The sequence below is a fragment of the Phalacrocorax carbo genome, chromosome 10, assembly GCF_963921805.1.
Source record: "Phalacrocorax carbo chromosome 10, bPhaCar2.1, whole genome shotgun sequence".
Lineage (NCBI taxonomy): Eukaryota > Metazoa > Chordata > Aves > Suliformes > Phalacrocoracidae > Phalacrocorax > Phalacrocorax carbo.
This window is the reverse complement of record NC_087522.1, coordinates 15,139,155-15,154,617: the sequence shown is the minus strand read 5'-3', so window position 1 is coordinate 15,154,617 and position 15,463 is coordinate 15,139,155. Positions and strand designations below refer to the sequence as shown.

The window sequence follows — 15,463 nt, the reverse complement described above, 5'->3', positions numbered from 1 at the left end:
GTAATGTCCTTTGAAGCTGTGTAACACAGTATGTCATTAATGATTTTTCATTTGGACAAATATTGTTAAATGTCACAGCATTGTACAGTGTAGTCACAGACTTCAAAAGATATTTTTGACTAGATAGAACCTGTTGCCAGAACAAAAATTTAATAAGCTTTATTGCACCTTTGCATACTTTTAGCATGTTGACTTACAAGGGATAATACTTGCAAGAATTTTTAAGCTAATCTGAACATTTAAGAACAGAATTTCATTCTATCTTATAACAATGATTCTTGTGCATGAATGAAGGACCACAGGTAAAAGTACAGTCACCTTCCTGTGTCTTGAGTTATCCTGTTTTGTGAATAATTTCTTCATATATTAAGGTCATAACCAAGTCAGATAGGAGAACTTGTTTAGGGAGGATGAGTGGACTTCCAGTAACCAAGTTATTGCCACAAGCTTTGCATCAATCAGAAAATGTTGGTCTCAAGAGTGTTGTGTCCTGATTTATTGCCAGTATGTGATTGCCTTTCAAAGTGTAACTTAGAAGAAGGTGTTTTACAACTTTCATAACTGTTAGGCATATTTACCTGTAAGCTTCATGAAACATTTCTGTATTTCATCTATTTTACCTCTCTTCACTTAAACTTTGTTACTTACTGGTATAAATTTTTAGATGGCAGATCTGTATTTTTTGGTATTTAGAACATATCATATCCATTCCCCATTAATACTTCCAGAGGAAGCGTTTCCACTCCTGTTTTATATAATTTATCTGTATACCTCCGTAATCCCTGAAGTCCTTCTCTGTGGTCAGAGTAAGTGGCAGTTTCCAAACTGGCTTAAGGTGACCTAAGGCTGTACTGCCATGGAAAGGAATAGGCCTGTCTTCCAGATTTCTCTTACCCAACATCATCTACATATTTATGTCTCTTTCTTCAGTTGTGAATTGGATCAGCTCACAAGCTCATTTTATGGAGTGTCAGTTTCCACCTGGATCGGTTGGTCTGAATCAACGCTCATCTATACAAGAGATGGAGTAAATACAAGATGGGGTGGAAGGAACCCAAACCCCAAGGTAGCATGAAAGGCAGGACTATGTGTCAGGTGTGTCACTGACGTTTTAGTTGATTGTGAAACCACACCCTTAGCATTATGTTTCTTTTTAGGCAGAAAAGAGGAAACAAGCTCCCTTGAGAGACAAATAACAGAGATGAATTTAGGATGTAAATGTGTTGAGTAATTTGTGGGCAAAAATAACATAAGTAATTTTTTCATTGCTGAGGTTACTGATAGCTTTTTGTTCTTGTAATACTTTGGTGGATTTGTCAAACAAGCTTGTGCAGTGTGAAGCCAGAGTCCCATTCAAATGATGAAAAACCTTTAATCAACTTTAATCAAAATCTCTATTTTATTTTTAAGGGTTTTTTTAATATGTTTTCAGTTGTTGCCTGTCTTGATTTGACATCTTTCAAGTATTGAAACAAAGTTAGTTTTAAACACTTTATTCCTGCTATTGAAGTCCTTTGAAAAGCAACAAGAATTGCATCAAAAATAATAGTTTTCTGAATAATAGATGAAAGAGGACTAACAAAATTAATTTAATATTTCTTTGTATCTGTGTATCACTGCTTAAGATATTTCATTTGGATTAAATTAATGCTTTTGTCCTTTGACCAGTAAAATGCTTCCTAGTGTGCCCACTTAAATTTTTTTAAAAAATAAACACAAGGGAATTATTTTTAAATTAACCTGTGAAAATATCACAATAAGTTAGTTTTTGTACGTGTAGAAGGAACTTTTAAAAATGTGCATAGATTGTATATGAATATATGAATATGAATATGAATATATGAATATATTAATTTCCTTCTTGGCTAATGGAGCCAGGATGCAGCTGATTAGAGAACAGTTGCTTTAATTGTTGTTGTGATATTCATGGATGGGATAAGTAGGTGGTCAGAAATGGTTATTGAATTGATGCAAGCAATAAATATTTCATTAAGGCAACCTACTATAATTCCTTCTCCCATTTCAAATTATTGATATGCTGCTGTCAATTGGATGTCTTTAACTGAACTTGGCAACTGCTTAGTTACTCAAAACTCTATTAAAACCTATCATGAATATTCCTTTAAATATCATAGCTGCTCTTTATACCAGGAAAGTTTGCCTAAATTTTGAGACAACATGTTCAGAATCCAAAATATTTATGGTTTCTGGTGATTACACTCCAAACATGATTGATATGTTATTCCCTGATATCCTACTGACTATTTTAGAAGAAAAATGACAAGCTAGCAATGGTGACGTAAAGCACTATGTTAAGGAAGATAGATTAGGGAAATAATTAATGTAGCCAAGTAATTAATAACTTTGGTTGCCCTGCAGTACCAGAAGCTCAGGAAACCTATCTTATTGCTCCTATCTGTCCTCAAAATTAATGATCTCTTATTTAGGCTACTAGCTTTCTATGCATAAGCTATCACAATAATAGCAGTACTTTCTTGTAGCCTGTGGTAACAGCATCCAGAATGCATCCATCCAGAAATGAAAGAAATAATCAGTACTGCTTTGAAGTCCTCAACCTGGAACAATACCCAGTACACTGAAGGCCCAAAGCATTCAATAGCAGGAACCATAGAAACTGCTAAAGCAAAGCACAGAACTATTCAGGTTCTTCTTCATTTGCCTGTAAGTTGGATTAAGGGATTCTACTGGGGTATGCTTGTGTGTTGCCATCTATCTAAAACAAATGTCCCAGAGTCGACCACGTTATATTGTCTTCCTGGTAGTCAATTGCATTCGTCTGACTGATCGAGGACCTCTAAAATTAAATATTCTAAAGGGGAGGTGGTTGACTCTTCTCACTTAAAAAAAGCAGGCTGACACCCTGACCTTGACCAATATTGGCAGTGTAGACAAACTGCCGTCATCCTGCCTCTGACCGACATCAGCAGTGTAGGCAGGATGCTACCCCCATTATTCATGCAAGGTACGATACTGTCAAATCACACTGCCACTGGTGGAGTCGAGGGGTAGCGTGACTCTTGCCCACATTCAAAAGGCATTTGTGTGATTGGCTCTTTCTGTCAGATGACTGGACACCAAGTGCCCCTGGCAGCCCACCGGAGCCATGGCATTGCTTATGGTCCAGTGTTTGTTGCTGGTGATTGGGTGAGTTGCCATGTGGGCGTATTGCTGATAACCTTCCTACTGCCTCAATAAAGTGTTGTTGTCAGACTCCATTACTGCTTAGACCACATGTGCTTATATTGAATGTAGTATGACACATGCAGAACTAGAGTTGTGTAGGGGCTATTCTGTTCCCTTATGTCTGGGAGAAAAGAAAGGTGAACTTCCTTGTTGGATACAAAACTTAGTTAAGGCAAATATTTTCATTAGATTCTTAAAATTTTGGACTAGCTCGTACAGAAAAGCAGCCACTTTTTCTTGCCTTTGTTTCTAAATGCTATTCTACATGAAGCAATTGCTTTCTCGTGAAGCACAATGTTATGAATAAATCTGTTCTGCCCATACAAAACAATCAGGCTTCCTAGTCTGACCAACGTCGTCACTTGGGGCACCAAAATGACATACAGCTTTCAAGCTAAGCATGTGCGTCTCACATGTTATCTCAGCTTTGAAAGATGTATATTGTTAATAAGAATAATAAGCACAAGTAATCACTTAGCGTGTTTTTGCCAGCAGTGAAATGGAAAGGACTGCTCCTATGCACTAGCAGACTGAACAGTAGCCGGTGTGATAGCTCATTGACAGCTTTAGAGTTGGGACAGAACGGCATCGGCTGCTCTGTATGTTTCTTTTCAGACCTGTCATAGTGTATGGTGAAAAAGTAATTGCTTTGGTTTGTTTTCATTTGGTGCTTTGGAGAGTAAAATATTTTTGTAAAGGATATGAAAACAGGAACCTTATACCTTTTGTAATATAGGAAATTGAGTGAAAGCAACGCGAATGGTGAAATTATTTTGTCAAGTGGGTATAATATTGGGATGAAGTTCTGACCAGCTGAAATAAAAGGGAAATTTACCACTGAAAACAAGAGGGTCAGGGCTTCCCCTGCAGGGTTTAAGTCTCAATGTCTCTGAAACCAAGTATTCCTAGAGCACAAAACGTTCACAGTTACACTGGAAATTTAACAACATTATCAAACACAGTCATGATTATACTATCACATTTCTTTGTGCGTATTGGCAAGTCCCACATCTGTGCACACTTTCCACTAGATCAGCACAAAGAACAGCGCACGTTGTTTTCAGAAATGGATTCTTGAGGGGATAAATTGATGTGGCATGAGCTGCATGGCCTACAGTATGAGATAGATAGTTAAAATATTTTTATCTTTAGAACTAATTTGAAGAAATAATCTCACCTTGTATTATCCTGTAATATCCTATTGATATTTACTCATGAGAAAAGGATAACAAAGTTGCAGCTGACAAGAAAAGTCACTGATACGTCTGGTAATATTTATCACAGTTGTAAAAAAGCACAGTGATAGATTATTTTTTTTTTCCATTTGTTACACCTTTGTGTAAACATTTAAGTACAAACAGAAGTATCTGGGTAGGTAACTTCTTTTCCTCTATGTTGTTATGCTTTTGGGAAGCACATTGCAGGGCTTGGACATTTCAGAATACAAATTTATCAAAACCAGTATGATTAATTAATCAGTCAATCTACTTAAGAAAACAGGAAAGATACAAGCCCATCACACTTGTCAGTACACTGTTCATAGAATATTTGGGAAACAGTGTTTACAGAAAGTCCCAAACTCAGTTTTAAATTATTCTCTTTGCTTACTTTTTAATGGAAAGGTAACTTTTCAGAATCTAGACCGTTTTTAAATGGAAAATGTGCAATATTATCTAAGGAAAGTACGAAGTTGATTTACTATGCATGATTTTTTCAGTTCTTTGTACACATTCAGTATGGTTACATTTTTGCTCAGGACGCATATATATTTTTTTCTGCTGAACTTTTCTCGATTGCTTTTTTATCAGGTTTACAAATCAAATCAAACAGGTATATTGCAGAGCTCTCTGATATTATTTTCTGCGCTTATAGCACAATGTATTGAATTATGCTTGCTCATGTACTGCTGCTGCTATTCTCTCCAGATTGAGAGAGAATGACTGTGGGGGCTGTAAATTCACTTGGCTTCCAGCACCACTGGTTAAATCAAGAGCCCTGTTCAGGCTAGAGAAGAGACAGAGCAAGTGTTCATTACACAAATCAATTTGGTCAAAAGTGCAGCACAGTGGGTACTCAACCATTGCTCACATAATATTGTCAACTTAATCAAATAATGCCTAGAAGACATTCACAAGCTCTTTCTCTCTGAGAAATAACTTGATTGGTGCAGCAGAAAAAAAACAGGTGCTCTTTTAAGCATTTTTTTAAATTTAATGAGAATTTTTAAAATTTAAAATTCTAAAGAGCTTTACCCTTTTGTGGGTCTGTATACACAAGAAACTGGGTGTAGCACTGAGTTTGCCATTAAGTATATTTTTTAAAATAATCTATTGTTTTTCTTGTCTTTCTTTTTTTTCCTGTTAAATATTTTACAGGTTATTGCTACTAGAATTAGGCTGTTCTTCCTCTAGACTTCGTGTATGGGTTTAAAAGATATGCAACAAATTTGTATTTGTTTACAGGTTGTAGAAGAAAGATCAAGACTTGGTAAAGCTTTTTCAAGTTATTCTAATACAACATGTATTCAGTTTGTCCAGGAAGAGATAATAGGTTTAGTTCAATTTTAGGTATTCCTACTGTTTATATTCCATTTACTCTTTAAAAGCTGACATTGAGAACAGTTATTTTTGTAGTGCATGCAAACAGCTATTCTGTGACAGCATTTCATTTCTTTTAAAACAGGGTTTGAGGGTGAAGGATTTTGTCTCCACCACCATTGTTTTGTAGAAAATGAAAGAGTTTAGTCAATGAAAAAGAATGGATGGAAAGTGTAACACTCACAATTCCAGCATAAGAAAAGTTATAGGACCAACTGTCTTCATTAGTAGATGGGAGGGGATATAGAAAATTTGTGTTTGCTGGGAGGGAGAATGGAATTGGTTTTTCTGCCCAAACGGTGTACACAAGCCCCTCTATGATTTCAGGTTCACCGAAAATGCTGTTTTATTGCATACGATGCCTTTTCCACAAGTGCTAAGGATGTGAGATGACACTCTTGTGTCCAGCCAGGACTAACTTGGAAAATGGGTTTGTATTAGATCTGGATGAAGGTTTTAAAGCATAGGGTTGTTTTTTTGTTTGTTCTACCCCACCCCACCCACCCCGGGTGAAATATATCGCAATTTTGCATTAGTGAGGTCTTAAAAAAAGGCAGGGGGAGATAATATTTTCTCCAAATAGGGAATTTTAGAATTTTTTTTTTTATCCAGAAGAACATCTTGTTTAGCAGTTTTCTTCACTTTTGTAAATTTTTTTAAATTATTGGGAAAAAGCTAAAAAGTGAAACAAAAAAATGTATTTGCTGAAATGTTTTAGAAAATTGTTCTTTTCAATCAATTACTGCTTTTTTGGTAAATCATAGTAGTTTCTTGTGATATCAGAAATTTGTAGTGCAGGTTGATCCTGTGGCAGCACACTGGATCATGTCTGCTTTGGTTGTGAAATGGAATGATCTGAGACTCTTCATGGTCCACTTGCCCCAAAAGGAGTAGCAGCCCTTAAAGGACGAGATATGCCTGTCATGTGCTTCAAGAGTGCAGTGCAGGCCATTATCTGCATTTGCATAATCATTACAAAACAAATTTTATTAAGAATCACGCATGCCTGCTGCCAGTTCTTAGAATGAACCTCTTTAACCACAGAACTTGTAAAAAACTTGCAGCGTAGCTGGCACTGGTAATTTTTCATTACATTCAACCTTCTCTCAGTGAAAACAGTAGAATTGGTAATAGTGACAGTTGTGGAAAAATAAGCTGGCCAAAAAAATAGTGTTTTAAAATTATTTTAAGAACTTGAATTCAGTGTGAAGTCTTTTAAGAATAGATTTCTATTTCTAGAACTGTGTTAAGGAGACAAAAAGTTAGTATTTTGGTAAAGACAAAGAGTCTCTTTACAGAACATTAGATTTTATTTCAGCTGTCCTGATGAAGGATTTGGTTGAAAAGTACACCATATATTTATACTGAAAGTATCTTATATGAAATAAAAAATCATTTTCTGAAACATTCTCTTCAATTTGGGTTTGCTTACCTATAAAAGTGGTTTCAGTTTTAATTTATTCTAACACCTAAGTCTTCAGTAGCTCACTGAAGTAAAGGGATTTAATCTCAATTTATTTCTGCGTATGTGAGAATTTGGCCTTCTATTTCTGTGTTCTGTATTTGTAACTTTCATTTTAAGTTTTAAGACTATCATATATTAAGATTCTTTATCATTTTATAATTTTAAATATGTGGTGGAATGGGAACCAAAAGCAGTATGTGTGATTTGGCCAGAAAAGGCAGGGACTATGACAGCCCTAGGTCGTGATGCACTGAGAGAAAAAGGAAGAGCAAATCAGTGAAAACAAATTCCTGTAAAATATGTATAAATATTGAAGACAACTGAGAGTCGAAGAAGTTTTATATTAGATGTAACTTGAATTAGCTTTGGTAACACTGTTTTCTGAATGCAGACTAGTGAAGGATTTTTTTTTGTGTCCTTTTTTGCTGAGTATATTTCAAATTGGCAGACTTTAAATATTGTAATGAAAGGTTGTAATGAAAGGCATCTGATTTTAGTACTAGTTTTCTTAAAAACTATTATAATTTATACCTCCACACACTTCTGGTAGCTGATTTGATAATTTCAGTGATAAATATTAATATGATTCTATACTTAGGTAATATTATGAAAGTATCTATTTCATTTAACTTGGCTAGCTCAGGAAGTCAGTTTCCAATGTTTGTTTCTCTGAGGGGTTAGATATATTTCCTCATTTTTTCTATTAAATAGTTTCTCTTCAATATTTATGAGGTGATAATGCAAACCATTTTTATTAAAATTGAGATATGTATGTATTGAATAAGACTGGACAAAGGTCAAGAGAAAAGTGAACTATGAAAAGAACTATCAACAAATAATAATAGCATGACACAGGGTCTTAAGATAGTGGGGAATATTTATTCTCTGAAATGATAAATTAAAATTGACATCTGAAGACATATTTCTGTGTAGAGATGTGGGCATGCCTCACATGATTTTCTCTGAGTGTTGTCCATACCTAAATTAAATTTCACCAGGATTAAACTTGTTTAGCTCATATATATTGATTGAGTTAGAAATTATTATGGAAAATTGAGCATCTCAATTCTGTATGAAGTGCCTGCAAATGCAATCAACAGTCGTAAAGGATTCAAGTTTAACAACTTGTTTTAACATTTAAAACATAAAATGGTGCTGGAAACTTGCAGTTGTGTGCAATTGTATATTAATAAATACCCATAGCAAATTTTTTTTACATAAACAAGATTTTGTAGCAGTGCCTGTCATTTTACAGTCAATAGGATGCCAAACTTTTAATCTTGTGGTTCCCTCCAGGCAATACTCATCAATAATCTGATAAAAAAATGTAACTGTTTATTATGTTTTTAAAATTAGAAATACATTCTCAGTGGAACCAGAAAAAAAGTCATGCAGCAAATCAGTGGAAATGACCTTTCGGTGAAGATGACAAATGACATCTTAAACCTCAGAGCTACAAACTAACCTGGTACAGTGCTGACTGACATGCATAGGAAACAAGCCAATCTGCAGTAATTTTCAAGGGTGCTGAGAACCTGCAGTTACCATTGATTTCTTATAGCACTAAGGGTCTATATTACCAGTGCTTTCAGCTCCCAGTGCATTCATAGCTTTAGTTCTTGGTCTACCTGTTCAGAAAAATAGGTTCTTTTAAAATTATTTGAACTATCACAAGCTGGATTTTTTTTTTAATAGCTTTAACAGCTATGAAGCATGATGTGGGGTTCTAGAAATGTTTAGGAATTTTACAGTCTCATAGAAATTCCATACCCCAGGCTTTGTAAATGGAAGCAGTCCGTTTTGGACTATGTACTGATTTGCTGTAATAAACATTGTACCAACTGTGTTCATGCCTGCAGTGTACATTGTGACCACACTGGACCATGTTGTACTTGCATGATGCTGTTGTGACCAATTATGTCACAATAGAAGGACATAAAGTGCCGTAAAAAATTTCAAAATCGTGTTGAAAATTCATACCTGCAAAAACTACATGCTGTTGAAAAGAAAGTTGTAAAACTTGATTAGAAAGAGCAGACAGGAAAGGAATTGTTCCCTTGTAATTTAAGGGGGGGACCTTATCCAAGGTCACAGCTGTAGAAGGAGGGAGATCCGTAAAGACCTCTAGATGACTGTTAGAGGAAAAAGGACCTTTGTCCTGAAAACTGTCAGACACACAGCTGGTAAGATTTAGTGGATAAGATCTTTAGTAGGCAACTGGAGGTAGAGTACTAAAGTAATGAATAATAGGGATTTCAGGTGATTTGATGCTTCCTGCAACCAGACTGTCAATTGAGATTGCTATTGGAATGTGCTGGTGACAAGTTCTGTGATTGAATTTACAAAAGGCAACCAGGGGAGAGGTGGTTCTAGAGGGGATTCGAGCCAGGATGGAGAACGTGATGGATAATGCTGGGCTAGAGAGAATCTTTGAGAGTAAATATGAAGTGCAATCTTGGGAAGAAAAGTAAGAGAACCTTTTGTCTTTGTATGATTCCTCACTGTAGAAATCAGCCTCAGCCAGGTGATTATTACAATAATTTCCCAACTGTCAGACAAAGTTTTCATTCTCAAAGAGGGAAAAAGCCAATTAAAGAATATTCAGGTAAATTAGGTGTGGTGGATCTTTTTCACTTAACTGTTTCTAATTAGCTTTGTTCCAAGGTCTTTAAAGATTAAACTGATAATATTTTTGAGCTGTTAGTGTCTCTCTCTGTTACCTTGTGGAGAATGAGCAGAGGTACTGGAGAAGTGGGGTAGAGTAGGCATAATGCTGGTTTTTAGAGGAGGGAGAGAGAAGGGTTGGTTATAAGCTAAAGGGATCTTCTGTCATCAGAATTTCAATCCTGGGAAAATACTGAAACAAGTAAATGCACACTGCATTTTTAACACCTGAAGGTACAAGAAGAATAGTCAACAGCACAGATTTGTCAAAATTATACAGTTTTTTACTTCCACAGTGGCCTCCTGGACAAAGGAAAAGACTTGAATGTTATATTTTGCTTTTCATAAGGCTTTGACATCTTCACATAAGGCATGTGAAAATGTGGAAACTCCCCCAAGCAAGATGGGAAATACTGTAAACATGCAACTACAGTAGGCTGAGTAGAAAACTAGAAACTGTGTTTAAGATGTAGCTCATATCAAAATGAGAAGATTTATTAAAAGGAGTTCTGCAGGGATTTGTGGTGAGTCAGTGTTTTCCAGTATTTTCATTAATGATCTGAATGATGGAATACAGTGTATACGTATTGAATTTGCAACAACACTAAGCTAGGAAGGACTGCAAGTACACTGCAGGACAGGATTAAAATTCAGAATAATCTTGATAAATTGTAGGTATCATCTGGAAAAATAAGATGCTATCAAAAACATCAAATGAGAGGCGCTTACACAGAAATAACAAACTGCACAAATACAGCATGGAAAATCACTGGTTAGAAAGAGTTCCATAAACAAGATTAAATGGATTAGAAGTTGTATATGAATTTACATTGCCATCTTCTATAGGACAAAAACTCCAATGCACACATGAGGAAAAGCAAGGAGCACCAGATAGGAGATAGTTCCAATGGTAAAATGCATTGAATAGTTGGTTTATGAACTGTGATCTCTTCACAAAGTTAAATCCATGACTTTTTGACACATGAAGGTAACTCTGATGCAGCTTTGTATTAAAAAAAGATTAGGTGACGTAAAAAACCACACAGACTATACTGCCTTTTTATGTAATTTCTGTTTAATGATAAGGCTAGTGGGGTTATTTATTTATTTGTTTTGCATAAAGCACGCTAATTTCCTTGAGTCAGGAGAGGGTATTGAAAGAGACCAAACCCATAAGAGATCAGGACTTTTACTGATTCATACCAGACTACAGGAATGTAGTGAGGGTAATGTCAAATACCAACCTCAAATACTTTTTAAAGAGATATTTTTTTATTTATGCATGAGGTAAATTGTATTCTAGCTCTAGAGTCCACAGGGCTTTGAAACTTTCCTCTCTTGGATTTTGCAAAATCCAGCCTGACCTCTGTCCTATGTATATTTCACCTCCTTGGTGTTAGTTGGAAATTTTTTTATAAGCTTCACATTCCAATTTCAATTTGCAGTTATCCTTCTCCAGATCTCCTAGGTCACCTGTAGATTTCTGGATAATAATACCCTTTGTAAAGACACTGTTACATTGTCAAGTCTTTTAATAAATTTTAAATAGTTTATCTCTGTTAATTCTGGCACAGACTTCTTTAAGGGCACTTACAGGTATGACTCTTTGATGATAGTGACTTTCTGAAGTTTGTGGTTTTCAGTCCTCGCTGCCTGAACTCTGAGACATTCTTTGCTGAAACTGTACATTTCAGGATTCTCTGAACAAAAGCAGTAAAATAAAAAAGAAATACCCAGAAAATAAGAGTACCTGGATTTACCCACCTCACCCATAATTTGTAGCTCCTTCATTTTAGCATCTTCTTCAGAAACCTCACTGGATTTTTGTTGGCAATATATATATACAGCTTCTTGGCACAGAAGTTGCTCCTAATGTTTTGATATGCTAATAGTGCATGGTTCAATCCTCCTACTCCTTGTTTCTCATATTTTATATTAATAAAACAGAACAGAAATTACTTTTTCCAAGTTGCATTGATACAGTATGCCAATTATATAATTTCTTCATGGGGCACCCTTTGTTCCTGAAGCTGAACAGCACCTTCAGAATTCTTCAGTTCTCTTCATAGTAATCTAATTGACCTTAAATTCTTCTGGTATGTTGTATTTCAAGAGTTTCCAGTCCCTCATCCCCACCAAATTTCCTTCATATTTCTCTTCTTTTAAGGCCTGAAGGTGCAAAGTAATTTCTGCGGTGTTTATGGATGGAACAGTTGTCTAAAATCTAACAGTTGTATTTTTGAGTTGATTTTAGATAGCAAAAGATTAGCATGTCTCTTATCAGCTAAATACCCCGTTTAGTGTTTAAATCACTGAAATTTGTAAAGATGAACTATTTAGTTTGTGGGACCCTGCCTGTGAGTTCAGGGGGTAGCAGATTAAGACATGTGGTGGCACTGACTCAGTTTTAACTTTACACTTGAGCTGTTCCCAGTCCTTGTTTGGATCACTTGAAAATCCTTCTTTAGTGCACACAAGTTTGTACTTGTGTTGAGTATCCCATAAAATGTAGACACTGCTGATGAACTGATGCTTCTACAGAAATGACAAGGACCTTTACAAATAAAGCATTCTTGGCACAGAAGTATAGGCAATACAAGAAATTGTGGATGTTTGTACTTTGAATCTGAGAACATTTGCATTTACTGGGAAATAAATGTTGCATTTAGCTTGCTAGAATTAAATTTATATGTAGTTATTGCTAATGTAAATCATGTATTCTGTTTGAGTTCTTTTGCTTCTTCCTTAACAGCTTTATTGGTACTAAAACTGTAAGGTGTATTTTATTTAACCGTTTTTATTTTGCCTAAAAATGTTGTCACTTAAAAGAAATTTGATACTAGCAGGAAATGTGAGATTTCTTCTTTTTTTTTTTTTTTAGATGAAAAGAGTCAGAAAGACAAGCTGAATTGTAACATTAGAACACAAGGCAAAAATGAATACTTGGAAGATAAAAATGCTCAGAAGGAAGAGGAAAGACAGAGAAAATAGAGTAACAGTTATAGGGCAATCCTTGTAGTTTCATTCAAGTATTTTCTTTCCTATTCTTTTTTTCCAAATCCCCTCTACCAGTGCAAAAGAAAATAACTATGCTGGTTTTGTGCAAAATCTTTTTCTAGTGAATGTGTGCTGTACACACAGTGATTAATTAAGCATTGTGTGATATCATTAAAGAACACATCTCAGAAATTTCTGTAATATACTAATAGACCAGCATTGCTTAGTTTTACTTTTTGAATGAAGGACACTATATTTTTTTGTAATCTCTCTAGGGGTTTATAATTCTGCTTGTTTGTTAAATTGTAATACACATCAGTGTCCTTCAATTATAAAATAGCATTTTGAAACTAGGGAACAGTATCCATGTAAGAAGATGTAAGAAGTACAATGATATGATCTTATTTTGGTGAGAAAGAAAATCTGTAAAACTTTGTTTCCATGTCTCACTTTTATGTTAGACAGCCTTCACCACTGATTATCCTTCTGTCCCCTTTCACAACTCAAGGCCTTTACCATAACGGTGACCATTTATCTAGACAAAATGACCCTCTAGTGTCCATTAGCACTGCTTATGAAATGGTAACTAGAAAGTGATATGTTACCTACCTCCTGTGTAGAAGTCCCGGTGGCCTCTGAATGATAGTACTGATCTTATTTGAAAGTGTATAGCTTGCTTCTGCAGGTAGGCTGGTATTTGGACATGGAGATTCAGTTTCTTCCATTGGCAAACACTGATGAGGTTAAAGGGGTTTCAACAGCCTTATAATATAAGGATACATACTTATTGATTATTTAAAAATAAGAAAATCACCAAATAATAATCTCCTTTCTGTTACCCGGTTTATTCCAAATGCATATTAAAAATATCACTGAAATGTGCACTGTTGAGACAGGTACAGAAATGGATTTGATTTTCATGGATTTCAACTTCTTGTGTTTTTCAGTACATTTTTCTTTAGTCTTTTTTTTTTTTTTTTGAGAATTTAAGGCCACTACTTTATATTAAATATGGCAGAAATACTTACAGTGTGCTTTCTTTGTTTTGCGTTACCATTTTAGCAGACAGATGATGCAGCACAGACTGATGGCCAGCAACAGACACAATCTTCTGAAAACACAGAAAACAAATCACAGCCGAAACGGCTTCATGTCTCAAATATACCATTCAGATTCCGGGATCCAGATCTTAGACAAATGTTTGGTGTAAGTACTCATACTTTAATTATGCTTTTTTATATTTGCATTGCAATAGGTATCTTACATTACAGGCAACTATGACAGCAAAATCTCTGATTTAGGTTGTTTAACCGTTTTCAGTAATGATTCTCCATTTATTTATTTATAACCAAACATCTGATTTGCCAGTCAAAATTGGGAAAGAAATTCTACTCATTCTACTGTATGTGATACAGATAAGAGTATTATAAGTATTGTCCTGTTTTGTATTACATTCAAAAAAACGCTACCTACATTGGTTTAAAATATTGAATGCATAAATATTCCTGCTGTACACACCTGGATTTATATGCCTGTATTTATTGATTTTGGGGAGCATGATGTAAAATAGTCAATGCTTGACCTCATGAGCAAGGGAGCCAAATCTATGGAGTAAGGCATGGTCTGAATTTAAGCAGGAAGTCCAGGACAGGTCTCAACCCCACAGGTATTGTAGGTCTGTCAGCTTCTAAAGTCTTTGCCAGTACTTTTCTATAAGTCTCTTAATTTCTGCTTTTGCCAGATCATTAGCTATCTTCATGTGCATTGGCTGTGTTTCACACATTTCATACCTGTCATCAATTCTAGGCTTACAACCATGTGAAGTTACACCTAGTTTCTTCTCACTGCTCCAGAACTCTTAGGTTTATTTTGAAATGTCACTAAATAAAATCTAAAAATAGCACTTGATCAGCTATTAGACCTTTTCCTTTTCCAAGTTAGTACTCCTCACTGTTTGTGTTCCTCTTGCTTTCCTATTTCTGACTCACTAAAACTTAATTATCCCGTGTTGCGGTTCGTTACACAGTGCAGCATCAAGTACTTTATGACACTATACTTCTCTCCATTGTTCATTTTCAGTTCAGATTTTTAAGTTCTTCTAATGTCTTTCTATGTGAGTTCAGACGTTGTGGGTTTCAGTATTTATTTGTATGAAGTGAAGGAGACAGTCACTGGTATAGTATTGGGAAATGAGTGACTGTTTTGCCGTATTTGACTTGCTACAAGTAACCTCCCCTAAATGCAGCTTACAGCACATCAGTAAAATAGCAGAAGGCATAATAATTAACTCTTTAGGGAAAAACATATGCAAAATTATTTAAATTAAACAAAGCCCTTAAAATAGATGGATTTTATTTGAAAATACATTAAAGGAGAGGATCTTTTTTTTTTTTTGAGAGAGAGATTTTAGTAGTTTATAAATTAATAAAAACTACATTTCTTTTCAATGTTTCTAAGTCTTAGGTCTCAAAATACTAACACTGGAGAATGGCTAGAGTTTTCCAGCTTTAGGATGACTTGGTAACCATAAACTTTT

The 15,463-nt window shown here is 35.1% G+C and overlaps 1 protein-coding gene across 16 annotated transcripts in view; it reads left to right on the top strand.

Moving 5' to 3' along the window:
* The window catches only part of RBFOX1 (RNA binding fox-1 homolog 1), a 1,419,204-nt gene that overhangs the window by 1,300,321 nt on the left and 103,420 nt on the right, over window positions 1-15,463 (top strand). For all 16 annotated transcript variants that reach the window (XM_064461968.1, XM_064461967.1, XM_064461969.1 and 13 more), the window contains one exon: window positions 13,990-14,133. In XM_064461968.1, the coding sequence (XP_064318038.1) occupies window positions 13,990-14,133 (144 nt within the window). The remainder of the gene's footprint in view (window positions 1-13,989; window positions 14,134-15,463) is intronic.